The sequence below is a fragment of the Euprymna scolopes genome, chromosome 3, assembly GCF_053919585.1.
Source record: "Euprymna scolopes isolate OS-2025 chromosome 3, ASM5391958v1, whole genome shotgun sequence".
Lineage (NCBI taxonomy): Eukaryota > Metazoa > Mollusca > Cephalopoda > Sepiida > Sepiolidae > Euprymna > Euprymna scolopes.
The window spans coordinates 72,090,392-72,117,585 of NC_136484.1; the positions used below are offsets into that span (position 1 = coordinate 72,090,392).

At 35.9% G+C, this 27,194-nt stretch overlaps 1 protein-coding gene across 1 annotated transcript in view; it reads left to right on the plus strand.

Moving 5' to 3' along the window:
* Positions 1-27,194, plus strand: part of LOC145261143 (protein FAM135A-like) — a 567,493-nt gene that overhangs the window by 358,789 nt on the left and 181,510 nt on the right. Inside the window, exon 5 of the mRNA XM_080119438.1 lies at positions 22,560-22,630. Within this exon, the coding sequence (XP_079975564.1) occupies positions 22,560-22,630 (71 nt within the window). The remainder of the gene's footprint in view (positions 1-22,559; positions 22,631-27,194) is intronic.

The window sequence follows — 27,194 nt, forward strand, 5'->3', positions numbered from 1 at the left end:
ATATGTCTCTAAATGTCTTTCTCAATTCTATGTAAGATTTACCTTTTTTATTAGATTAATTTTTCAGTCGTAAATAAAATAAAGGAACTTATATTCCGCAGATCAACTACACAGGAGAGGTCATGTCAGCCGACCAGTTCATAATTAGTTTTGTCAAGGAGACGGTTTTACTTGACTGTTGTTTGCTTGTATAAATTGTTTGTTTGAAACTTCACATAAAAATTGATTGCATCATTATGGGAATTGTACCCAGGATGAACAGTTTAAAATGAGAAAATTTAAATATTAGATATGTCATTTGGATGTAGGAATTTCTGGAAGAATTATTTAATAATTTGACACCCTTCTCTCTCTCTATCTCAAATAATACTTAGAAGTATAAGAATCGCTGTGCAGTAAGTTCTATAAGATAGTAGTTTCTTTTGGAAAAGACAAAAAATGAGGCTTTAATTTTTTCCGGGTAAAGCACCGTTTCTTAGTGTATTTCAAAGCTCTTTGTAAATAAACAAATTTAGCACATGTTTATATAAATGGACATTTGAGATGTCATCTAGGAGTGCTTCTTCCATTAATCTAATGGTTAGAACTCGCCACTACCAACTCGATAGTTGCAGATTCGATTCAGAGAGAGAGAGAGAGAGAGAGAGAGAGAGAGAGAGAGAGATGTTAATCCAACCACAATGAAGAGCTGTGATACAGTGAAACAGTTTGTCTGTGAATGATTATATGAGAGAAAAAGAGATTGCCTTTGAATAATAACAAGTAAGACATAATTTTTTGTTTACCATGATAAGATTACAGTTTATTTGTTAGTTTGTTTGTAATCTAAGGCTGATAGTGTATTCTCGGTTTAATTGCTGCAAAGATCACAATTTATAGAAGTGGAGAGTAAAAAGAAGTAATTTAAAAAAGAACATTTTCTTCAGTGATGAATTTAAAAGATGCTTTTGTTATTCAATCTTTTGTTAGTTTTTTTTTAAATCTTAAACATTTTCTATAATTTCCTGACTAGCTTTGGATATATTGAGTCTGTTGTTGAATACAAAAAATAGTTGATTTATATTGCAGACACTTTCAACAATTTGATTCTTTCTTAGTCTTTTTTTATAAGTTACAATAACTCGGCTAGAGATTTTTATCCTCAGCCCCCCCCCTCTCCAATCAACAGAGATTAGACCATTCCTGTAATGATTTGGTCCCTGTTGATTTTGCGGTTGGAGGTTAGTTCTGTGCAATTCTAAGAGGTCCACTCTCCTAGGCTTTGCCCTCTCTCTTTGAGAAGATTTGAGAAGAGGTTAGTTTATTGCTAATCACTTGAGGCGCCCTTACAGATCTGCCCAGGCGCTTTTTGTAGGTCAGAGTGCCCCTTCTCGGGGGGGGGGGGGCTTCTCGGTCTCACTTTCCGACCCTAGTGTCACAGTTCTTGCAGTGAGAGAGAACTTACTTTTTTATAGAATCTTTACATGTGTATTAACCCTTTAATTTTGATAGAAATGTGAAGGAGTATGCAATAATTTTTAATAACATGAACACACTAGTATGTGTATGAATGCATACATTGGGTTAAAGGGAATGGAAGATCTTAAAAAAATTGTCAATTATGTATCTAAAACAAACTATCAACTTGTGCTATGAAAGTTTAACATCAAAACAATGAGAGATCCGGAGATGTGATTGTTAAAACAGGATCACACGATAGAGGGGATTTTTAAATTAGCAGTTAATGAGACACAGTTTAGCATACAGATTGCTTTATTGGATCCTAGGTAACCTGAATAAAGAAATAATCTCTTTCTCTCTCTCTCTCTCTCTCTCTCTCTCTCTCTCTCTCTCTCTCTATATATATATATATATATATATATATATATATATATATATATATATATATATATATATATCCACCTATCTATCTGGTTATCTCTTTCTCTCTCACAGAATCGTGTACAAAATTGAGTTTCCAAATGAATCAATGTACCAAAATTAAATATTTACAATAAAGAGAAGGAGAGAAAGAGCACAAACTATCAGTAACTAAGAGGATAACTCTTGAAATTTTATTTTTTGCCCATTAATATTTAGATTTGCACTCATAAATATGATTTTGCTAACACAATATAAATAAGAGAAGAATCATAAAGGCGATAATACAAAATCATATGAGATTGTTTGACCACCTGCCAATTCAAATAACAATGGCACTCCGATTTATCCACTCTTAAATGGATAACAATACCCTCGAGTTATTTAGAAAATAAGGATTTAAAATCGGGATAAGTTGCTTAAATCTTAAGATTCATTCTGAGTGATATTATCTATCTCAAAATATATTTAGATGTCTCAAAATATATTTAGATGTCTATCAACATATACATACATAAACATATTCTAATTTAAATTAATTAGAAAATTTTTGAGTAAACGACAAGGTGATAATTTTTGCCCCAGTTTGACATTTGAAATAATATGCACCCTGTTACATGGCCATCGTCTCAAAGTTTTTGATACAAGGTATAAAACATTGAACTTTGGAATATAGCAAAAGTTGTTATAATTATTCTTGGAAATTGATTAAAGAAGACTAATTTATTAAAAAAAAAAATAGTTTGGCTTTGCAGTTTTCAAAAATATAACAGTGTCCTATAGCTTCTTAAAATCTACTCGAACAGAAAATAGAATTGGGTAGCCAAATCTATAATGTAAAACAAAAAGAAATGAGACACTAATGTGCAGCTCTATTTCTCCTCTATGTACTTTCATCTTGATGCTGATTTAAACAATAAATCACTAAATTCATTTTCCTTTTGATAAATAATCATTTTTTTTTGTTTTTAGCAGACTTTCTCTCAACCAGATTTATCTTTGTTATTTATAAATTGGCTAATACTGTTTAAATAGAGATTACTTTTCAAAATAAAATGCAATGTGTGTGTGTGTGTGTGTGGACACTTTTCAACCTATATACTGAACAAATTTTTGATCTACATGCTTGAAAGTTAGTATATAGGGTATTCAGACATGTAGAAAACTTTTTAATTAGTTTTCATCAGGCAAAAATGACTGCTAAGGGGTAAAAATGGAAAAATTGATGCTTGGGGGGGGGGTTATTGGATTTTTATCTGTTTGCCAATTGTTTTACGACTGCGCATATGTGGTTGTGAAACATGACAGCTTCCTTATGTTAAGAATAAGTAGGTTTGAAAAACCAATTGTAAAGACCATGGCAAGCTGATCTAGTGGTTATCGTACTTGACTCACTGTCTTCAGGTTTGTGTTTTGATCTCAGCTCAAATATATCTTTTACTTACAAGCACATGTCTCAACTTCTTGACGTTTTTTTTTTTAAACTCCATTTTGTTTTTAAGGAATTTAACATTACATTTAATACCTATGGTATTTCTGTTTATAGTAAACTAGCTGTACCCGCCTGACCATGCATTGCCGTGGCTGAGTCTGGTTGACACAAGTATTAGATTGATTTGTATCGCACAGCCACACATGCACACGACAAAAGACACACACACACACACACACACACTTTGCAAATAGTCTCAAATAGACTGTTTAAAGGCTTCAAAATCACACATAAGTAGATTTTGAAGTATAGGAACTGTCAATTTCTGGTTATGATTAAATGTTAGTCCAGCTATATAGGTCACTGTAAAATTTCGGCAAAATCTGTTCTTATCTATATTATTCGTTTGTTTATTTTTTCAAATTCTTTGTTATCATTAATAGATATAAGGCCACCAATAAATCTCCTACAACCATGATAATTATGTTCTGGATATATCTTTTTATTTTATTAATGATGATATATATATATATATATATCATCATTAATAAAAAAAAAATGATATATATATATATATACTCTAGTTTATGTAAATAGAGATTTTCCCAAAATGGTGCAGGATCTAAACCTATTGGAATGCCTTTAGTTTGAATAATATTTTGTTTCCTATTTGAAAATAACTTTCTTTAATAAGATCTAATTTTTAAAATACCTTTGGAAACACTAGTTTTACTATTTTTTCTTTTACACCAGAAAGCTTTATATATATATATATATATATATATATATATATATATATAATGTGTGTGTGTGTGTGTGTGTATTCATCATGTGGTTTCAGTAGGATGGAGCCGCATGCCATACAGCGAGAGATATAATTTACTGAGAGAAACATTTGATGAATGAATAATTTCACAAAATAGACCTGTCAACTGGCCACCTCGTTTATGTGATTTAACCTTATATTAGATTATTGTCTTTTGGGATATATAAAGTCACATGTCTACGCCGATAAACCAGACACAAGAGATCATGGAAGAGACAACATTCAATGCTTTATTGGCAAAATACGGCCTAATTTAATGCATAGAGTTGTGAAAATTGGACTTGAAGATTATGCTACATATGCATGAGCCCATACACCCAAAATTGTATTTAAATTATAAATGACAAAAATTAATCTTCGGAATAAACCACATTTGTATAATAGAAATATTTTTCTGTGATTTATTTTAATTTAAATTTTATGCTTTTCAAAAGAAAAAAAAAAAAATATATATATATATATATATATGCACACACACTATTTGATATATATAATATAATATATAAATTGATAATAGAAATAGAGAAAAATCTAATAACTAGCATTAAATAAATAAAATTTTAAAAATGTTAAAAATATATAATAAATTCACAAAATAACAAATAGACAAGTCCCATCAAAATCAGAACAGTGTTATTGAATAAGAATAAGCAGTCAAATTTATCTATGCAAAATGTAAACCACTTAACCGGTTCAAACCGAATATCATATTTCAAGTAAAGAGATGACGGACACAAGGAATCTGAAAAGAAGAGTTCACCTACTGTGACATAATAATCTACTCAGCAGAGTAAGTATAGAGATAAACACAGTATGGAATTCTCTAATAAATTCACTCTAGTTAGAAAAACTTGGCTGAGGTGACTAAAACAATGGTTAAAGTGTTCAACATGTTGATGTTCTGAGTTCAATCCTGAGCAGAAGCACTGACAATTTAAAAAAAATAAAAGGGCAATGGAATGCAAGCGATGTATCCCAGTATCTAGAATAAAGTGTTAGCTTAAAAATTTCACGATAGTTCCTGAGTTTGACACAAGAATAAAACAACCAAAATGTATTAACAGCAATCCAGAAAATTAAAAAAAAAAATTAAAATTCCTAATCAATATATATGATGGACTCTCATGTTCGACACATGACTGCCATGAATCCATCCTGTTATACTTTGGTTTCAATGTCTGTATCGTATGTGTAACACAAGGCCAGCCCTACACCCACAAACCAAGCTGCATGAGTCGCAAGTGATGGGTTGAGCAGGCGTAGTTCCTATTCGTGCTCTATGAAGATTGGCTTGCTAACATATGTTTGGTTGAAACATTGGTTGCTCTGTTGTTTTTTTATTTATTTATTTTTTTTTTTAGAAAGCAGAGTAGCAAATTCATGAACTATCCACACAATGAGTTGTTTAAAGTGATAATGTCTTGTGTAGAACCATTCACACTAATTGATACAGCTGACTACATTAATTGGTGAAAAATATGCCACAGAATTAATAAACAATTGCATGCAAGCTTGTATTGTCGGAGTTTTTCATCTATTAGGTAAAATCTCGACCGGGACTGAAGAGGTTCTACTTGCCCATGAAGTGAGTTATTCAACGCCAGACACCAACCTAGTAATTTTCCACCCCGAGCACATATATATGACGAAAATAACGAAGCTTCTCTTTGTTGATGTTGTATCATGCAAAACGAAATCCTTGAACGATTCCTGTGGTAAAAACACGCATCTAGGTGTCGACAAAATTTTGAAACTGTTCCGAAATTCACAAAATTATCGAGACTCCCAGCTGTTACATTATAAAAACCAAAAGTAAATTTTTAAGGGATTCAGCTGGAATGGCGCATGATAAACAACTTCCTTAGAAAGAATGGCATTAAAAATGAAATGACCTGTAAGAAAACGGTGACACACCACTGCCCCTAAATTTAAATGTTTCTTCTGAACAGGAATCCAACCAATATCCATTTTTAGCAATTATTTTAATCTAACGATACTTAGTTATGATTAAAACTAGTATATATACAGCCCACCTTCACTGAAATGGTATTTTCTTTAAACGGAACACCCAACTGCATTTCACCAGTTTCTTACCAGTGATTTGGAACACCATTCATTTTGTGGGATGCTGATGATTTGTTTGGATTTTTAAAAGCCTTTTAAAAGATATATCCACTGCAATGAAACCATTGTTTCATTCTGAAAGGAAATCATTAGTCTAAATCAATGGAGTTATATTCTAAGGTTCTTTTCATAGTCGAACCATGTCCAATTCAATCAGAGTGTAAGCTCTACTTTAGTATTGAGTACATGCATGATATATTTTCTATAAACATGAAATAGTAATTTACTTTTGAAAATATGTAAGAAAAGAATTCGGCATCTTCCTACAATTTTATGTATATCTATAAAAGATAACGTGGTCAATATAGATATCAAAATAATGCGATATCCATCCATCAAAGGTTTATTGCATTTCAGTTTTATCCAAGTTGCAAACCTTTTTTATTATCCGTGTTGTATTGTTGCCTTCACATATCAATAACTATTACTGTGCATCCTAGAAATTGAAGAACAAAAAATGCCATTTTACAATTTCCAAACGATTCCCATGAGCACACACATCAATATTCTTGTCAGAATCTTGGATCTGTTCGAAGCTTGCATTTGTATCATTAAATTATTTTTGATATATCACAAAACTACGGCATGCATTGATGTATTTATGAGTAGAATTCTTTCCGATGGGCAGGAATTGGACGAAGCAGACAAAGAGAGAAAAATAATACGATTAAATAAAAGTAAAGGTTTAAAAAAAGATTAAATAAAAGTAAAATGGTTTAAATATTTGAGGAAATGCTGAAATTTTGAACGAATGGGAAAAAAATGTGGTATTTATTCATAAGCAAATTTCATATTCATCTTGATCATTAACTTTAGTGCAAGTGACCTTTTAGTGTATACTGGCATCAGAATCATGTATTATGGAGGACAAACCCCACTCTCTTTACCAGGCAAGTTATATCTGTACCAGTGTATGGCGTGCAATACTTTATGAACCTATTTGATCAGTTAATAAGACAGCTTCCTTTCTGGCTAATTGCTCTTACCAAAACTTGAATCCAGTCTACTCTACTATTTCAGCCATATGAAAGGAGAACTCTTTAACACAAGATGAGCTGTACACCATTATCACTCATATAGTACTAGTGGATAGTACCCGGCGTTGCCCGGGTGGATGGAGGATATTGACACAAGAATGAAGCAATGTTAAGAATGGCTTCCATGGGGTTAAAATAAAAAAAAAAAGATAGAGAGGTGGGTAATTAATTTTCCACGCTAACCATTAGGCCAAAGAGGATACTGAATTCAATAAGTTGGTAATTAACTTTTGCCCAGGTGGAGGATATTGGCATAGGACGAAATAAAAAAAAAATTTTTAAAGAGAGAGAGAGAGGTGGGATTGAATTGGAAAACGTAGGGTAATTAGTCTTCCTTGCTAACCATTAGTCTAAAGAGGATAGTGAATTCAATAAGTTGGTAATTAACTTAAGAATCATAGGAGTCGCCAAACATGCGCAGAAATGAACGTCGTTTTTAAAACTAGCTGGGAGCCAAATAAGCTTCCTGCTTTCTGCCATTTGCTTTATAGTTTCGCTTTATCTTTATCTATATATATAAAAGGCAAAATGGCTGTGTGCATTTTTGTATGTCCACGAAAGGCTTTTTTCGTGGGAGTTTCCTTATACTTCCTAGATTCTAATATCTCGGATTTGAAAATGGATTTTATTTTATTTATTTTGATCGACTTTTAAAAAATTCCCTCTATTTTGTCCTTTCGCATGTTTGTCTTTTTCGTATAAATAAAGCAAAACTAATCGAAGCAAAGTCAGTCGCTGGCCTCTTGGCCGGGACATCCAGAAAGGCAATTAGCTTTGATCAATGTGGGGGGAAACTCTTCATATCAGACAATTGCTATTCATTTGGATACTGCCAGAGCAACCCCCTTTTAGGGGGGGGGGGCTGGTTTTCCCAACATCGTGGGGAAACAGATATGGCAGAAACTAGCCTTCAGCCAGAGTTAAATGCGTGATTCTTAACTTAAGCCAGACGTTTATTTCTGCACCTGCGTGAACTCATTCATTGAACTATTCATTTCTGCAAGTCAACTTTTTGATTGTCATCACTAAATTTGAACGCTTTTCACTTCCTCTCACATCATAGTGTAGAGATAAGATGTCAAGTTTTCTTTCACTTTCTTTTCTGCCTTTACGTCACGGGTTCAAGCCTGCCTGCCTGCCTGCCTACTACCACTTTTTTTTTTCTCAAACACCCGGAATATGCCGGGCACCCCCGCTAGTTATATGAAAAAGACAAACACTCAAGACGATGACACAGTGGGAATTTGTTTTTTAACACGATCATAAAAAGGAAAGTAATGGTGTCCATTTGCGAATCTTAGATATTATGATCTTGGAAGTATAGGAGAACTTTTTGCAGAATTAAACTGACAGCAGAACTCTAATCTGAAAAGCCTTTCATGGACATGTACAAACGCTTGCGCCCAATTTGCCTTTTATATATATACTAGCAGGGGGTACCCATCATTGCCTGGGTGTTTGTAGGTATGTGTGTTTTTGGGTTAATGAAAAGAAAAATCGTTGGTTGTTTTAAATAAAAAAAACGAAGCCTTGACGCGCAGTTGGAAAATAGTAAAGTGTGAAAAAAACAGGTGCCCATTTTTGACGAGTTATTGACGTGAACTTTGAGTGCAGGACAGTGTCTTTTTTTACACGAAAAACTTAATGCACATGCGGCGATCGTAAGCAATAGCTATTCAGCAGTTAACGTTTTCTGCAGGACAGTTTTTAATGCGGTCAATAACACGTTTTGTTTGTTTTTACCTAACTGTGGGGGAAACCAGCTCCCTGTTTATTAGGGGGGAGTGTCTCGTCTTGAAATGAAAGCAACCATCTGATATGATGATAAGCCGACATTGACCAAACGTTAAATCGCTTTCTAGAGACCACTGACCGTGGGCCAATGATTCGAATCGAGTTTTGCTTTTTTTATGCCGAAAAACGAAAGTAACACGTGCTGACCCAAAAATGTTGAATATTTAACGTTTCAAAGTAAGGCAAATGAAATAGAGAGCCTTTTGAAGACATACACAAAAAGCGAACATACATACACACATTTTTGCTTTTACATATATATATATATATATATATATATATATATATAGAAGATATAGATGTGTTTTGGAATTTTTGCTGATGAGAATTTATAATTTGCATCATTATGACTACTATTCTTGGTTATTATTTTCACGTTTTAAACGGTATAACCGCTGACCTTTTTAAGGTACATTTTTTCAAATGTGTAAATCTTTGTGGAACTCAAGAACCTATATAGAATTTCAAACTGAACCTTATATTTATTCCATGGTGGTAAAATGTTCTCATTTTGGTAGCCATGATCGAGTAGAAGCGTTAATTTATTTTTGTATTATTTTATTTATTTCCTCTTTAGGAGGTTAGACGCAAGGTCAGATGTGTGTTAGCTGAAAATGTTCTATGGAACAAACTTGAATTGAACTTGGCACATTCAGGTTTTCAGTTTGTGTCATTAACCATTTAGCCACTCACCATTTATTCATAGTAGCCTCTTATGTTTCAGTGCTGATTTATCTTGTTGAATGTTAAAATATAGGACATAATCAAGTTGACACACTGATTCTTGTTATATCACCCAAGTTAAGCAACATCGAGCCTGGCCAGTACCAGATGAGTGACTATTTAGGATTACCAGGTGCTGTATGTAGGACCTTGACACCTCCCTACAAGAACTGCAAAAACCTAATGTTATCTTTCATGACTGGGATATACATGCGACTGGAGATTGTTAGTAAATTTGATATTCACTTAACACATCCTCCTTTGGAGGAATCCAGTTCAACCCACCTAGGGTGAATGACATTGGATGTGCTATATATATATATATATATGAGAGAGAGGGGGTGGGGGTAAAAAAAAGAAACAAAAAAAAATCAGCTTTATAATAATAGATGTATTCCTCTATTCATATAAGTTATGTTATAATGACAAAAATCGCTTGTAATATTTTACATCAACATTCATTTGCAGTTGTGATAGATCATCTTAAACCAATGCTAAAAGTTATTTCAAGTCACCAATGATCAGACAGTTAAAATCTTGGATATCTGATAAATCATTCCCTAAAATTATTGTCTCTATCGTTTTGTAATTATTACGAAGACATTTCAAGAAAAGATTCTTAAGCACTGTTGGTAGGAATGGATTTAGCACATTTATAAAACTCTGCTTAACATTAGTGATTGCGTTGAATTTATACAACTATTGTTACAAAAAATAGCACTTTTTCCAACAAGATTTTTATCAGATAATGGTTTTGTAGGTGGAGGTGAGAGTGCGGGCTAGCATACAGGATTTCACTGCTGAAGCATCATTTACCACTAACCCAAGGTAACCCACACTAAATATAATTCAAATTTTTGCCAATTCAATTTTATAAGATTCTGCCTAATGTACTACTCATGACTGGAAAATATTTGTGTAATACTCGTGAAATCTGAGTGCCGGTGTTGCCTGGAAATCACTTTACTCTCCACTTTCAAAGTAACTTGATTGAAAAAGAAAGAAAGACTTTTTCACTCAAAATGCTAAGCATTTATCCACATTAATATAAAAATTATTTGCAAATAGAACGATGATATTTGAAACTGACATTTATAAATAAATTTACAAATATGACATTTTATTGAATTATAAAGCAAAAAAAAACAAAAAAACAAATAGTTAATGAAATAACTTTTTGTAAAGTAATATGCAAATTTAGTTAACCATCTGATGCTGGGCACATACAGATGATTAGTATATTGAAAAGCTATTTTTCTTCTACTTTCAATATGAATTTGGCACATTTTTATTCTCATTGTTAGTGTGAGAATTGGCTCACTAGATCAAATAAATTCTTGTTCTGAAATCCAGTGGGACCAAAAGAAAGACCGACTGTAACATAACTGATCCATTGATATTGAAATGATAATTGGCACTCTTCACTTTTTTATTCACTCAATATTTGAGAGGTAGAGGAGAATCTTGATTGAATACCCGTATATTTATGTATCTCTTATAGAATTCAAACGTTTAACTTAGAAAGAGGCCCCATTATTTCTAATAACTTACTGGAGAAAAATGAAAACCCTTCCTAAAATTGAACATAGCTGAATCAAGGCAATAGACCTTGCACACCTTAGATATCGATACCCTTTTAGATAAAGCTTTATAACAATATCTAGCAGAGAGACCTGACGATGCCCAGGACTGAATAAGGATCAGCAAATGTTTATCACTTCCAATACCTTTATTGTCAGTGAAATCGGGGAAATCGACCATTTTTCACTCAAATCGATTGATTGCCTGCTCTAGTTGGGGGGACTCACTGCAGTGAACTGAGAGAAAGCTTCACATAACTCTCCATAGTGACTTAATCCACAAATCTTCTGCTTCTGTATTAATAAAACTTTTTAAATGCACTTGTGATGTCAGGCTGTATAAGGGTGTTAACTTTGGTCAAAATCGGGCTGTTCCTTCTTTAATCGGATTTTTTTCGATACATATCAGATGCATTCTGATACAAAACTTATCTGAGAATACATAAAGTACATTTGTGTGAAGTTTTAAAAAAATTGACTCAGCTATTTCGGAGTCCATAGAGAATTAATTCACACACGCAAAGTGTTTTTATATATAAGTAGAGATAAATAATGAAAAAGGCTTAACATAATGGTTTTAATATTACTAGATGGGTCACCACTTATCAATGCTAAAAGCCACTTAAGGATAAGGGTTAATGAGATAGAATGATTATCAGTTGAGAGATGAGCCATTGATTGATTGTTGGATTTTATGAAATTTGAATTACTGGTAGGATGGTTCATGATTTGAATGTGCTAACATTGAATTTGAAGGTGACTTGTTTGTAATCTGTAGGAAAGTAGTTACATGGTAATGTGTCCCATAAATGGGAAACCCTTGCGAAGGAGCACCATTCATGGAAATTCGGTACTTGGAAGAATAAACAAGTTTTTTTTTATTTATTTATTTTTTTTTATTATTATTATTATTATTATTATTATTATTATTGTTGTAGAGAGATGAATTTTTGCTGTGAACCAGATGTGATGCTCATTTAAACACCTTCCATGGAAATAACGTTAAAACGATAGAGTAGAGAAAGACTAACAAATCTCTTCTGTGAGAAAAGGGTTATAGGGAAAGGAGAAATCATCCCCACTGGATTCTGAATTGCAGTTTGAATCATCAGAATTGTATCAATGTCTTTTACGCCTTTGTATACTTGAACTAAACTGAAAAACGAATTCTTAGAGCCTTTTTCAAATAGGCATTTTTTTAAAAAATACTTATTTAGTGTGTGAACTGATAATACATTTCGTATATTTCATTAAAATGGAGCTGTTAATTGTCTGCTCACCTTGCACACTTAAAATTGTCTTTTTGAAGCCCCACCCAAAGCAATGTTACCATAGCAGCCAGGAGACCGTAGACATAACTGTTTTCTTTTCAGACGTGATGATTTGTTAATTTGATTTCTTTTGATATCAACGTCTTCAATCTTAACAACCTGAGTTGCTCTTTCTATGCGCTACAAATAACTTGATAGTTATGCGCTGTTCAACCCTTTTCTAAGTTTTGCTGCTTTCTGAGAGCTTTTGTTCTAAATAAAAGCTGAATAAATTTGAATCAGATTTGCCCCCCTCCCCAAAAAAAGCAAGAGATATTTCTCCTGTGTTTTGTACATATGAAGAAATATGGTATTTACTTCATTGCATAATCCTCAGAGGTTCTCCGCACAATTTCTTGTTACAAATCCTTCCATATTGTTTGATGTTGATGCCTTGCTGAGCTTTCTAGTGTGATGACTATGGATTTGACCATTTCAATGCTTTGGATGCCTATCATAATGTCTTTTATGGAGGAAATTCTTTTCTTGAATGCTTAGTATACATTACTTTCAGAGCTTGTTCTTGAAAACTTTAATAATGCCATTTCAAAGCCCAAAAGTTTCTTTGATTTGGATTATCCGACAGCTATCCAGACGAGTTTTGGCAACCAAGGTTCTTGGTTATTTTCAAATATAGAGAGCTTGTGATTAGGGATATACCGATTATCAAATTGGTGGATTATTGATTAATCGGCCTTTGATAATCAGCCGATTACTGATTAATCAATTTTCTAATGCTGATTTATCAGCAAATTTTGTTGTCATAAATGATAGTAATTGGAAAGGAAGACAAGTTAATTCATTCTTTTGCTTGCCAGTGAAAATCTATCAAAGAGACGTGCATCGCTAATCCATATGATCAAATAACATGCATTACGTTAACATGTACACTTTTACAGCTACACTGAATTTGAGGCAAATAGATGTAAGCATGTGGAAAATTTCCATTCTTTTCTCATTTTATCGAATTGTCATTATTTTTTACTGTAAACCACTGTCAAAGAAAATTGTCACTTCATCTGTCAGGTTTCATGTTGAGGAATTGTACAGTAAATTGCAATGATGTGCGAACCGAAAATAAAGCAGTTGTCATCTCTTGTTCCTCATTTTCGGACTCTTGCTACCATTACATATACATTTTTATTTTTGTGGTTTAGATAATGTATATTTTATTGAGATAAATTACTAATTAGATATCAGATATAAGTAATTTAAATCCATAAAAAATTAAACTAAATATTAAAAATGATAAGATTCAACCATTATGGCAACCACTTATTGCTGGAAGTATTTTGATGGCAATCCCAAGAATAAGAATATAGCTACTTGCAAGTTATGTCAAACCATCACATTAAAGGTGGCAAATCAGCAAAAACTTTTACAATGACTAATTAAAACATGCAAGAGAGCTATATGCTCAGTCTGTAAAATCCAAAGTAGCTGAGCAGCGGCTTGGTTTCCACCAGTTTTGGCAAATAGCAAACAGGATCTTGAACAGAAGTATGCATTCTATCCCAACTATCATCAATGGACCTGAGGTCATCTCGTCAGCATCAGACAAGGCCAGACTATTTGCCAAGAACTTTGCAGCTAATTCTACCCTATGCGACAATGACCATCAACTCCCTGTATTTCCTCCTATAACAGACAGCACGCTATGCAACATACAAATATCTGTGCGTGAGGTCGCCAAGCTAATCAAGAACCTTGATTCCAGTAAAGCAACTGGCCCTGATGGCATTCCAATTATAGTGCTGAAAAAGCTACAACCAGAACTTGCCCCCATACTTACAAAACTGTTTAAGCATTGCCTTAAGGAGAAGTGCTTTCCAACACCCTGGAAAACCTCTTCAGTATGCCCTGTATTTAAGAATTCAGGTGAAAAGTCATCTTCCTCTCAGTACAGACCAATAAGTCTCCTGTGTGTCATGAGTAAGTTGTTGGAATCCATATTAAATAAAGAAGTAGTCAACCACCTCAACAGAAACAACCTTCTTAGTGACACACAATATGGTTTCCGCTCTGCAAGATCTACCGCAGATGTGCTAACGGTTATATCACATAGGATTAGTGAATCTCTTGACAAAGGTTTCCTTTCCAGGGCAATTGCCTACTTCACAAGATTTCCAGCTACGGTATTACTGGAAATGTTTTCTCAATCATTAAATCATTTCTCTCTGATAGGTTCATAAGAGTAGTGCTTAATGGGCAGAAATCAGAGGCCGACAGTATTAATGCTGGAGTCTCCCAGTGGTCCATCCTGGGCCCAACTTTCTTCCTGATCTACATCAATGATCTCCCAAAACACATACTTAAATCATTCGTTGACATCTATGCTGATGACACGACCATCTATGGCAACACACCAAAGGCCGTAAATGACAAAGTTCTCTCTAATTCTCTCTCTTCTGATCTTGAGCGCGTGGTACAATGGGGAAAGAGGTGGTTGGTTACTTTTAATGCATCCCAAACCAAGCTTCTATCTTTACATCATCAACGCTCTGATCCCCATCTGGCATCAATTGAAATGGATAGCTCTCGTCTTGGGGAGGCTCCATGTTTTGACAAGCTTCTGGGTTTGACCTTTACTCCTGATCTGAAATGGAACACGTACATCAAATCTGTTGCCAGGGATGCTGGGAAAATGGTGGGATCTTTCTACCGCTCCAGAAGATATCTCACTAATGATGCAATTCTCTATCTGTATAAAAGCCAAGTACGTCCAAGGATGGAGTACTGCTGCCACATCTGGGCAGGAGCTGCTAAAAACAGCCTATCCTGCCTTGACAGAGTACAAAATAGACTTTGTGGCTTAGTGGGGGATGCCCTTTTCTCTTCCCTGCAACCTCTCTCCCACAGAAGAGATGTTGCGAGCCTGTCTTTGTTTTATCGTTATTTCCATGGCAGGTGCTTGTCTGAGCTCAAATCCCTCGTCCCCCCCTCGCCAATTATTCATGAGAAACACCCGTCTGGCTGAAACTACTGTCAATAATTTTCCCCACTCATTATCTGTGCCTAAATCCAAACGTAGATTCCATGAGCAAAGCTCCTTTCTTAGAACTGCACGCCAGTGGAACTCTGCCGCTTGCCTGTTTCCCACCTGACTACAACTTGGATGTCTTCAAGTTCAACATAAAGAAACTCCTGACAAACCGCCCCCTTAAGTAAGACACTATCAAAACCCCCAATACTAATGATTACTACAATACTATCTCATTGATTACTGTACACGCAATAACCCTTATCCCTGAATGGCCTTCGGGCCTTGATAAGTGGTGACCCCCATGTAAAAAAAAAAAAAAAATGTTAAACCATCTTAGAAAGTTTCATTTAAAAGTTACAAAAAAAAAAAAAAGCACAATGAATATTCAGGGACAGACATTCCAGAAACAAGTGGCAGTAACTACAAGCCTCCAGCGAAACACCAAACAACTATAGAATCAATATTGGCCAAAAACATAATTTTGGATATGTAATGATCACAGGTCACAAGAGATTTATTATCTGATAAGAGAAATGACTGCTGTTGATATTAAACTATATTCTGTAATATCTGATATTGAATTTAATATGCTTGTTGCAAAACTTTGTTCAAATTACAACATTCCATCAAAAACGTACTTCACTGCAAAATGATTTTCAATATATTTACAAAAGTAAAATAAAAATTCAGCTGTTTCTTGCTAAAGTAGCATTTCATGAACTACAGACATTTGGACAGCGATGACAGAAAATGCTCTCTTTCTGAGTTTGACAGGTTATTGGTTTTCAAATGACTTTGAACAGTGCAAAGCTGTGCTCAGAGATGTTCCATTCCCTGGTGTACACACAGGTGCAAGAATAAGTAAAGAATTGCACAATGTTCTGGATTAGTATAAAATCTTCAATAAAGTTTTCTTAGTCTTGCCAGATTCAGAAACAAATATAGTTGCTAATGTCAGAGAATGTGATTTAGAATAACTATCATACATTGTAACTTAGGCTATGAAGACAACCATTACATCTAGCAGAAATACAGTTTCTCACTTTAATCACATTCTATTAGCAATTAGTAAATTAACTGAAATACAGGATCAGCTTAATTTGGAAAAGCAAACTCATTCAAGATGTGACCACATGGTAGAATTCAACATATTGTATGATAATACATACAGATTTAGCTCTGAGGTAATTTTGGTCAAAAGCTGTCCATTTTAATTCTAGTATTTCTGACTTTAGTGGAATCCTTACCATTGTTGAACAATTCAAGTTATCAAGGGAAATAAGATTTCCATCCTATCTAAATGATAAAACCTTGTGTATGCCTACTTTCCTAGATCCACGGTTCAAATATTAATTTTAAAAAATTGGCATAGAAAGCATTTAGAATTGGATCCTACGTCTACTTTTCACTGATAATCAGCTGTATACCTTACTCTGCTGAGGGTGAAGAAGCACAAACATGTATAAATTACAACGTGGCAACTTTGAAACCAACTGACAAAAAAAAGTAACCAGTAAAAATATCACAAAAGATGTTTTCCTCACTCCAGATATAAGGAGACAGTGGGAAGTAAAATTACAATTATTTCAAATCTAATTTCGGCCTTCATTTTTTATGTGGGAAAAGTGAGCATTGCATCATTTATAATAGCAAAATTCCACTAATTGAAAATTTTTAAAGTATCATCAAATAAAACTGAATTAAATGACAGTAAATATGAACATTCAGTATGATTCTATGCATAATGATTGTCTACTTTTTTAAGCAATTCCAGCTGCAACTTACTTCATTATAAGTCGATAAAAATGCTGATATGTTTAATTTTTGTGGTGGAAATAAAATATCAAATGTCATGAACATATACTAATTTCAAAATCAAAAATCACAAAAACTATTAAAAGACCTGGAATTTTGCATGCCTAATCAATACATATTGTAGAATGCTATATTCAAATGTCAGCTCCATGTATTTAAATAATATCCTCAAGAAAATGTAATAATTTTATGTTGTATTTTTCACTTTGTTTATCATGGCGATGTAATTAAGTAAATGTACATGTTGGACATCAATTTAATTTTAATAAAAGTAAAAACTGCATGTTATCAACAATAAAGTTCTTTATACAATTGGTATTTCTTTGCGATTCTATTGAATTCTTCACTTAGCACTGATCACATTTGTCCATTTGAGGTGGTTCCCTCAACCTCTTCTCTTGTCAAATACATATATAGAAAAAAACTTGTCCTTCTTCGATGCTTGTGGAAAAAAATCACTTGTTTTGCATGGTTTATTAAATTATTAGGTGAAAATACAGACTAGTTAGAAAGACACCCCCTCCTCCAAATATTATGAAATGGATTTCCAAAAAAGTTCTCTGCATAAATATTTTTTTTTTTTATTGTTTTAGCATCTTTATTTTATTTTTGTATTGGCTTTGTTCAAGTTAACACTCTGATTGTTTACAAATGATTTATTTCTGGTTTGTGTGAACTGTTTTGCCCAGAAAAAATCCCTTCTGGTTAACGTTTACCAGTTTAAAAAAAAGCAAACGAACTTGTCTGTTTTTCAGAAAACAGAATATTTTTTATCTGGTGAACATAAATCAGAAAGGACTTTTTCGTGGCATATATGTTAAGCAGAATGATTCGCACAAACTGAAATGTTTTGATAAGAGATTCATTCATTGTTTTCATGTAAGAATTTATGACACTATAAAATTCCTATCTTTAGAATTTAGCATTGGGGACTTGTTCAAAAAATTGTCCAATTACTGAGTCCATTTGAAGAAATCACTAAAGAAGCAAGTTACAAATCTTCAACAATATCGATGATGATACCTACAATTTTAGCTTTGGGGTTATTTCTTTCAAAAGATGTCCAATCTAATTCTGATATTTCTGACTTTAATGGAATCCTTACCACTGTTGAACAATTAAATGAATCAATGGAAGCAAGATTTTCATCCTGTCTAAATGATAAAAACTTATGTATTTACTTTCCAAGATCTAAATTTAAATTTCCGAAGAATGACATGGAAAACACTAAGAATTGCATCCTACATCTACTTCCTACTGATGATAATAAAGCAGAATCAGCAGGATACACTTTTTTAAGCTCTGTTGAGAGTCAAGAAGATCAGAGTAAAAGTAAAACTGTATCTCTTGCAAGCCTGTTTGATGAATTAGCTTCAAATAAGCCTACAGTAACAAATCAAAATTTAGAGCAAGTAGAAGCAGAGTTAAACCGGGAAACTACAACTACGAGAGAAATCATAAATCTAAACAAAAGGAGTACATCCCTTATGGTTAAATGCACAAAAGAACTTGACCATTACGTAGCTTTACAACTACTTGCAAGAGGTGATGGTCAATTCCAGTGGTGGGAGTAGAAAAAGGAGACCTTGCCACTGCTAAGTAAATTGGCTTCAAAATATTTAAGTGCACCACCTTCATCTTTGAAGGTAAGAGGCTCGTTAGTATAGGTGGTTATGTGTGTGAACCTATGAGGAACGGACTGCGTCATGAGAATAGAGAAAGTCTAATGTTTCTACATGACAACTTAAAAAGTATTCCACTTTAAAGACTGAAGAAACTATGAGAGCATATAAGTTAGGGTTAGACAGGAAGCTAGAATAGAAGAGGAAATAGAGCAGCAGCAGGTACAGAACTTCAGCTTATAGTTATTCACTTAAAGGATTACAATTTGTACTTTGTAATTAGTTTGTAATTTCTTTTTCTGATCTAATTGTTTAATTAAATTCATTTAAGAACTAGAAATTGTATTTTGTAATTTTATTTAATAAAGACAAAAGGCCATAATAGTGGCGAGACACTTAACAAATGTTAAGTTAAATTAGCAATTACTATGCTAATGCATCATAGCTGTCTGATGAGTCAGTTGGCCTTATTGAAATGATTTGAATTTAATAGGAAAGAGAAAAGTAAATAATCAGCAAATTCGCCTATTACCGACTACCTACCGATTAATCAGTACACCTTCATTTGTGATAATTATCTGTCTTTAATGTCCAATAGTCTGTCTATTAGAACCAAAAGTGCATTGTAGAGTCTGAATTTCAAAGCATAAGACAAATCTTTCATGTAATATTTGATGTATCTATGAGACTATGAACATATTTTGCACTTTTACATATTCAATTGAATAGATGAAAATAATGGTTATCAATTAGAATTAATCATCAAAAATATATTAAGAGGATATTGTAGTTTGAAGCATTGCATGTAGAAAGGAGTTTGAAGGCTATGAAAATGCGGGTCTGAAGAAAAACACTTGGATGCAAGACAAGAATAAATAACAATAATTTTCGATTTATTAATTATTTATTTACCAATTTTTATTTATTTGTTATTATCCATCCCATAGCCTTTGAGCCCCTGGATGGGCATAGGCCATCTACAAGTTTTTGTAGTGAGGAGTTTTTTTGTTTTTTTTTTTAGGGTGATGGTGCTGGCCCCATGCCCAACCTTCCCAGAAGGTACATACAGCACCTAGCGTTCCCAAATGGTCACCCATCTGGTACTGGCCAGGCTCAGTGATCTAGTGAGAACCAGTGTGTCAATGTGATTGTGCCGTATATATTTGTTATTATGTTTATGTATTATCATTTATGTACTAATATTTATTTATTATATTATTTATTGGTGATTAAATAATTTGTCAATGAAAATTATTTAAATCTTTCAATATTATCATTTAATCTGTTCACCTTGTCTCGTATTTAAGTGTTTTTCTACCAAACTGCATTTTTTTTGTATGATTTTACTTACTTTTTTACTCTCTGGGGTTCAGCAAACCACTTGTAATCATACGTTACTGTTAGTCGCCCCATAGTCTACATAATTCATCTAACATTGTATGACATTGGATTCAGATTTTGTTACCTCATCTCTTTTGTCCTCTGGACAAAAATATATTTTTTTCTTTTTTTGTTGTTTAGTCTTGCTCTTTACGATAGAATTAATCTCAAGTATTGAATTATCAACAGTGATTAGTATTGATTACTTCATTTTTGTCTTTTAGTTTTTTCTTAGTATCTTTGTCTTGTAGCTGGTATATATGAAATAATATTTACCATATATGTTCTTTATGTAATATACGTTTCTTTTTTTTTATTATTATTCAATTATTGAAACCAGTGTCTGATTAGGCGTCTCCTGTCGACAATTTCAGCACTTGTGACTGAAAATCAATATTCCGAAAATGAATTCTAAGAAAACGTCTGAAAAGATTTTCTTGTTTGTTTTAATTTTATTCAATGTTACTATTTTCTTTTTCACTATACGTGTCCATGCTTATTGCTTAATGATGGTGTGATGTGAAAAATGTTCTCTGCATCTAATTTAATCACTCTATAATAATTACCGTCATGTATCGGTCATTTTATATATATATATGTATATTAATTTATTCATATTATTTGGATTCTTCTGATGACTGATCTCATGTTGAGTGTTATTTTCATGTTTTGGTCAATGTAACCTCCAATCTTCAGATATATCTTGCCAAACTCTGGAATCTTTTGGTTGAGCTTGGCAAGCTACATGAAATTTTGAACTGAATTCTTTATTTAATTCATGAGGGAAGCATGCTCTTGTTCTGTCAGACATAAGAAATCCTAAATAATATGAAGTCGTATTTTAAGTGCCACCTGCATGCAAACTTGACCTTTCAACCTCCGGAAGACTCTAACTTTACAACTGAATTTTACCTTGTCAAGTTTAGCAAGATACAACTGAAGAAGATTGGAGGTTACATTGACCGAAACATAAAAATAACTTTGAAGATGAGAACAGTAGTCCAAAGAACCCAGAATCCAAATAATATGAATAATCAATCCTCATCTCAAAAATGCAGGAATATAATATATGTACGCGCATGTGTTGTGTGTTGAGAGCAAAAAAATATTTGCAGTTATTTTGATGGCACAAGCTATTAGTAATTAAATAATTTAGAGTATAAAATCAAATACCTTGACATTTATTACTGATAGGAAAACGCAGTGTTGCTCGGCATTGAACAAGGATCATTACTATGTACGTTTTTACTATACTCATAAGATTATAATGCTTTCTGTGTTTTTTACCAAGAACCCCCCTCCCCTTCCTGTTTTGCTCTCTAATATTGTTGGAAGAAGTGGATTAATGTCTTCTACTCATGTTTTAAATTTCATCAAAATTGGATTTAAGTATTTGAAATTTTAAGAGAGTTCTGTCCTCTTGGCTCACTTATAAGTGGGGAGGAATCTAGCTATTCATAAAAATTTATTTATATAAACACCCCCGTTCAGTCTGTGAGGGTAGTTGCGCATGTAATCGTGAGGCCAGGGTTGCACAATCGACAACCACACCTCTCTTGATTTGGCACCGCTTGAGTCCAGTGGCAAGAAGAAATCCAGGATGACTGGAAACAATACCGAGATAGGCAGAGAGCACATACAGCATCTGGAATTCCCAACTGGTCACCCATTTTCATATTGGACAGACTCAGTGTTGCTTAACTTCGATGATCTAATGAGAACTGGTGTGTCAGCATTGTCTCCCTCTCTTTTCTTTCTGTCTCCCTCTCTTTTCTTTCTGTCTCCCTCTCTTTTCTTTCTGTCTCCCTCTCTTTTCTTTTTGTCTCCCTCTCTTCCCACTCCATTTTTCTCCTCCTCTCACTCTGTTTCTTATTTGTATAAATTTAAAACTGAATTAAAAAATTGCTGGACTCCATTTTACTGCTTTTTATGAAATTTGAAACATATTAAACGTTATGACTTGATCTATTTTTTAGGTGAACAAAGGAGCAGGACCTCTCCCCTCTCCTTTTGAAATGGAGAAAGTGTTTTTTTAAAACTGAGTTTAAAATTCAATTCCCTTTTCTGTTTCAGGTGAGCGAAACACTTGAAGATTTGGGTCTGCAATTGGCTGTGGAGTTGTGGTTCGTCGAAGAAGAGCAGGAGTAAGTATGAAACCTCAGTGCAATAAACAACTTTGCTACTTGGCTCAAATCTTTCGTTTTATTGGTATATACTTTGCTGAAGGTGGGTTTAATGTAGCATTATTTTAGTTTATAAAAAATCTGTTATATTAATGCAGATATTAACACGCCTTTCAAACACATGAATATGGAAAAGTGCAAAATAAAAATATCAATTGTGATGGCATTAGCAAAGGTATTAACCCTAACCCTCTACAACTATGTGTAAAATAACAATGCCCTGTAATTAATGGTTTTCAATGGGTATTTTATTTTGCCATTAAATCATATCAAAATGATTTCAGAATTTTTCACATGAGGATTGATAATTTGTGTTATTTGCATTTTTTGGATTACTATTCTCATGTTTGAAGTTATTCTCACAACTTTCGACCGATGTAACCTCCAACCTTTTTCGGGTGCATCTAATCAAACTCTGGAATCTGTATGGAATTTTAAATAGAACTCTTTATTTAATCTACAATGATAGATTGTTCTCGTTCTCTCAACCATGACTGAGTAATAATCTTGAATAATTCTTAACTATATTCTTGATTCTATAGTATTGAGGATTGAATCATCAACCTCCATAAGAATGTCATGTAGAACTCATTATTACTTAGCACTTTATTCATTGTGCCATGGTTTCATAAGAAGTCCAGAGGTCAACAAAAGGCACCTGAAGGTCAGAGGTGTTATTTACTTCCTTCTCACTACAGGAAGATGTGATACGAGGTCGGAAAGTGAGGAAGTGTCAAACCAGTACCTTTAAAAGAGAAGCACTCTGGCCTATTAAAAATTGCCTGGGTAGGCCCGTCGGCATTCTCTAGTAGGGGTGGCTCAGACGGTAAACAATAAACTTACTCTACCTGAAAGATGGAAGGCAACCGTCTAAGAAGGTGAAACTATAAGAATTGCACAGGACCAATCAGCTGTTCTTTAGTCAACAGGGAAAACGGCATTTTAAAAATAGCTTGTACTCTGTCAACTTTCGAGCTGAGGTAATTCTTGGCCGTGATAAGGTCATAGGTTACATCAGATGGAACAAGATTACTTGGCCCTTTTGGCCAAGATCAAAGTGTAGTATCTGTTCTCTGATACATACACAGCGATAGGCAGTCGTGTTCTGGCGACACATTCTCGTGCCCGGAGAGCTTGTTGGGTAGCGTTCTGTCCGCACCCCCACTTTGTCTGTCTTTCTCTGCTCTCCCCCCTCCCCCACGGGGGGGGATCCGAGCTGATAATTTACGACCTTCCCGCGAGGGAGGGTCGGAAACACTTTCTCTCTTCCCTCCACTAACCTCCCACTCCCTCTCTCAGTTCTATCTCCCCTCTTGCCGCCTTTGGCGCCACTTCTTTTTGGCGCCAAAGTCGGCTCCCAATTTGGACGCCGACTCCACGTCACTCATTTTGGTGAATTATACAGAAGAGAGAGAGCTTTTTTCAAAAATGGACACCCCCAGCCCGGGGACCACCAATACAGATACCCCCAGCCAGGAGGCTACCACAAGAAAAACTGCTCCCCAAGAGGACGGCTCCCCAACAGGGGAAGCAAAAAGCAACGGGGCATACCGCCCGGACACGAAACCGAAGGACGCCCCCCAGAAGGGAGAAAACTCACCAGCAGCTCCCCAAGAGGGCGACTCCCCACAAAGGGGAGAAAAAACAATGTTGGACAGGGCATCCCGCTCTGACAACAAAAATCAAGAGGCAGTAGCCCCAAAGGACGATAAGAGAGACAGTGCTCCCCAGGAGGGCTACTGCCCCAAAAGGGGAGCAAATCAAGAAAACGAGGGGGCATACAGCCTAAACCTCCCCAAAACAAAAGGGGCAAAAGCTCCCAAGGACAATGCTCCCCAGGAGGCCGACTCCCCAAAAAGGGAAGTATTTCCTGGAAGAAGTATAGAGCAGGGAGAGTCGGTCCCAAAGGAAAGCGGAAAGGGAAATGCCCCTCAAAATAGCAACCCTTCCGCCAAGGAACAGCAAAAACAGTCCAACCTCACCAAAGATCCAACACCAACAAGAGGGTTGGCATGGGGGAAGACTGTAGAGAAGCAACTGTCCCCTCAAGAGTATAAAGACTTGTACTTGACCAAGTACAGACAATACATAGAGGGGGCAGAAATTAAACCAGTGCCAGGCGCTTGGGAGGCAATCGAAGACAGAGTGCTCTCCCTCATCATCTCGGATATGCCGGAAAACCGCCTCCTAGGGATGAAAAAGGAAGACATGGCAGGGCTCCTACATAAGCTAAATATCCCGGTATTATACCTGTACCAGAGGAGCTACGCCATGTGGGACATCCTCCTACTCACCAAGGAAGATGCAGAGAGACTCTCCCTCCAAGAAATAAAGCATGGGAGAGTCAAACTAACACCTGAATACCAGGGCAAGAGAAGGACTCGGGTGCAGGTATTTAATGTGCCAACCCAAATACCTGCGGAAGTATTAGGATGCCTCTTCAGCCAGTACGGCGAGGTAGAACAGGTGACCCCAATACGGTCAAAAACTGGGACTCACCTGGGCTGCTACACAATAGCAATGAGGCTGAAGAGGAAAGGTTTTCAGGCAATACCACCGCTGCTGACATACAAAGACGCCAGCATAACGGTAGTGGTGGAGGGCCGTCGTCCACACTGTTGGTTCTGCCAAAAGCAGGGCCACATGGCTAGGAGTTGCCCCCAAAGGGTAACCCCTAATCCAATAACCCAAAAGGCGGTCACATCCACTGAGACAACGCCCGCACCAAAACAGGCGGCAACAACCCCTGCAACTGCAGCACCAACCCCAGCTCCAAGGAAAACTCAAACCACCCAGGAGGCCAAGGGGGAAGAATGGAGCACGGTAGTGAGACAAAAGCGGAAACACTTAATCCCTTCTGCCACCGTCCCACCACCAGCCCAAAAATCGAGGCAGGAGCCTCTGCAAATGCAGAAACAACAACAGCCACCGCAGCCAATGCCGCGGAAACAACTGCAGCAGCAACTACTGCAACAGCAAAATCAGCAAGTGCAGCAGAAGCAGCAGCAGCAACGACACCAGCGAGAGCAGCAACAACAAAAACAGCTGCAGCAGCAAATAGAGGAGCAGACACAACCAACGGTCCCCACACCAATCGAGACGGGGATCAAGCGGAGAAAAGACTGCTCCTCTGAGGATGAATCCGCAAGTGAGAGGGAGAGGAACTCAACCTCACCTCTCCCCGGTTCATTCGAAAGAATGAAAAAGAAAAACAAAAGAAGAAAAGAGGAAGAAAAGGTGGCCCCCACTCCCTGTGAACATACACCACCCCTAACAACAAAATCCACTTCCACCCCCAAACCACACACTGCAACAACACCAGACACCGCACCAACACCAGACACCGCACTAACACCAGACACCGCACCAACACGAGACACCACACCAACACCAGACACCGCACCAACACCAACACCAGACACCGCACCAACACCAAACACTGCACCAACACCAACACCAACACCAGGCACCACACAAACACCCGTCCCCACACCAAGGCAAACTGAGCCACTACCCCAAAAAGAAAATGAAAAGAATGAACCGAGGGAGAGGAGAGACTCCTCTGCCTCTTGCAGACCAAAGGTCCTTGCCCCTGAGGAACTATGTTATGTAGACCCTCTATCTGTGGCCACAGACATTTCCCATCGGCAGAGGAAAAACTTAAAACCTCTGCTCGATTACAAACAGATAGAGGGGAAAGATGTAAATATCCCCTCAAATTTCCCGGACGCCCCACTCCTAATAACCTTTGTCAGAACTCCAGAGGCCTGCAAGACCAACTTGTGGACAAGGCTGCAGGCCGCTGAAGGGGCGTTTCCGGGAATTGAACTGGTTAAAAAAAATGACCCTTCTCTTGATGAACTGTCAAAACAATGCAAGGGAAGGGTCCCAGTGTTGGTCCATCCGTCACTCTATAGGGCCCTTAAATTGACCTACCCTTTGGATGTCGGCGGCATTGTGAGAGAAGGTCAGGACATGAAAAACCTGACCACCTTGAGCATTGCACACAACGTCGGTGTCCTTTCCCCGGCTGACTTCGGAGCTGAGTGTAACACACCTTAAGGTAGGTACCATGGCTTTGAATTTGGCTAGTCTGAATGCGAGGGGCTTGAGATCATCGGGCCGGGCGGCTCGCCTCCGGCACGACCTCTTGTCCCTGGGAGTGGATGTCGCTGCGATTCAGGAGACGCATTTCGTTTCCTCTGTGGACTGTCAGGTGCTGGCCCGAGACTTTGAGGTTTTCTCAGCATATGGCAGCCCGCGGGGGAAGGGAGTTTCCGTGCTGGTTAAACGTACCCTGTCGGCGACGGTCGACGTTGTCCATAGAGATGCAGTGGGTAGGCTGGTTGTGGCCGATGTTGCCGTAAAAGATTCTGTGTTTCGGGTGATTGCGGTTCATGCGCCCAGCACCGCTCGTGAGAGGGTCTCATTCTTCAGTCAGCTTGACGCGTTTGTAGATTGTCGGAAGCGGGTAGTGCTAATGGGGGATTGGAATTCCATCTTAGACCCCGACATAGATAAGGTA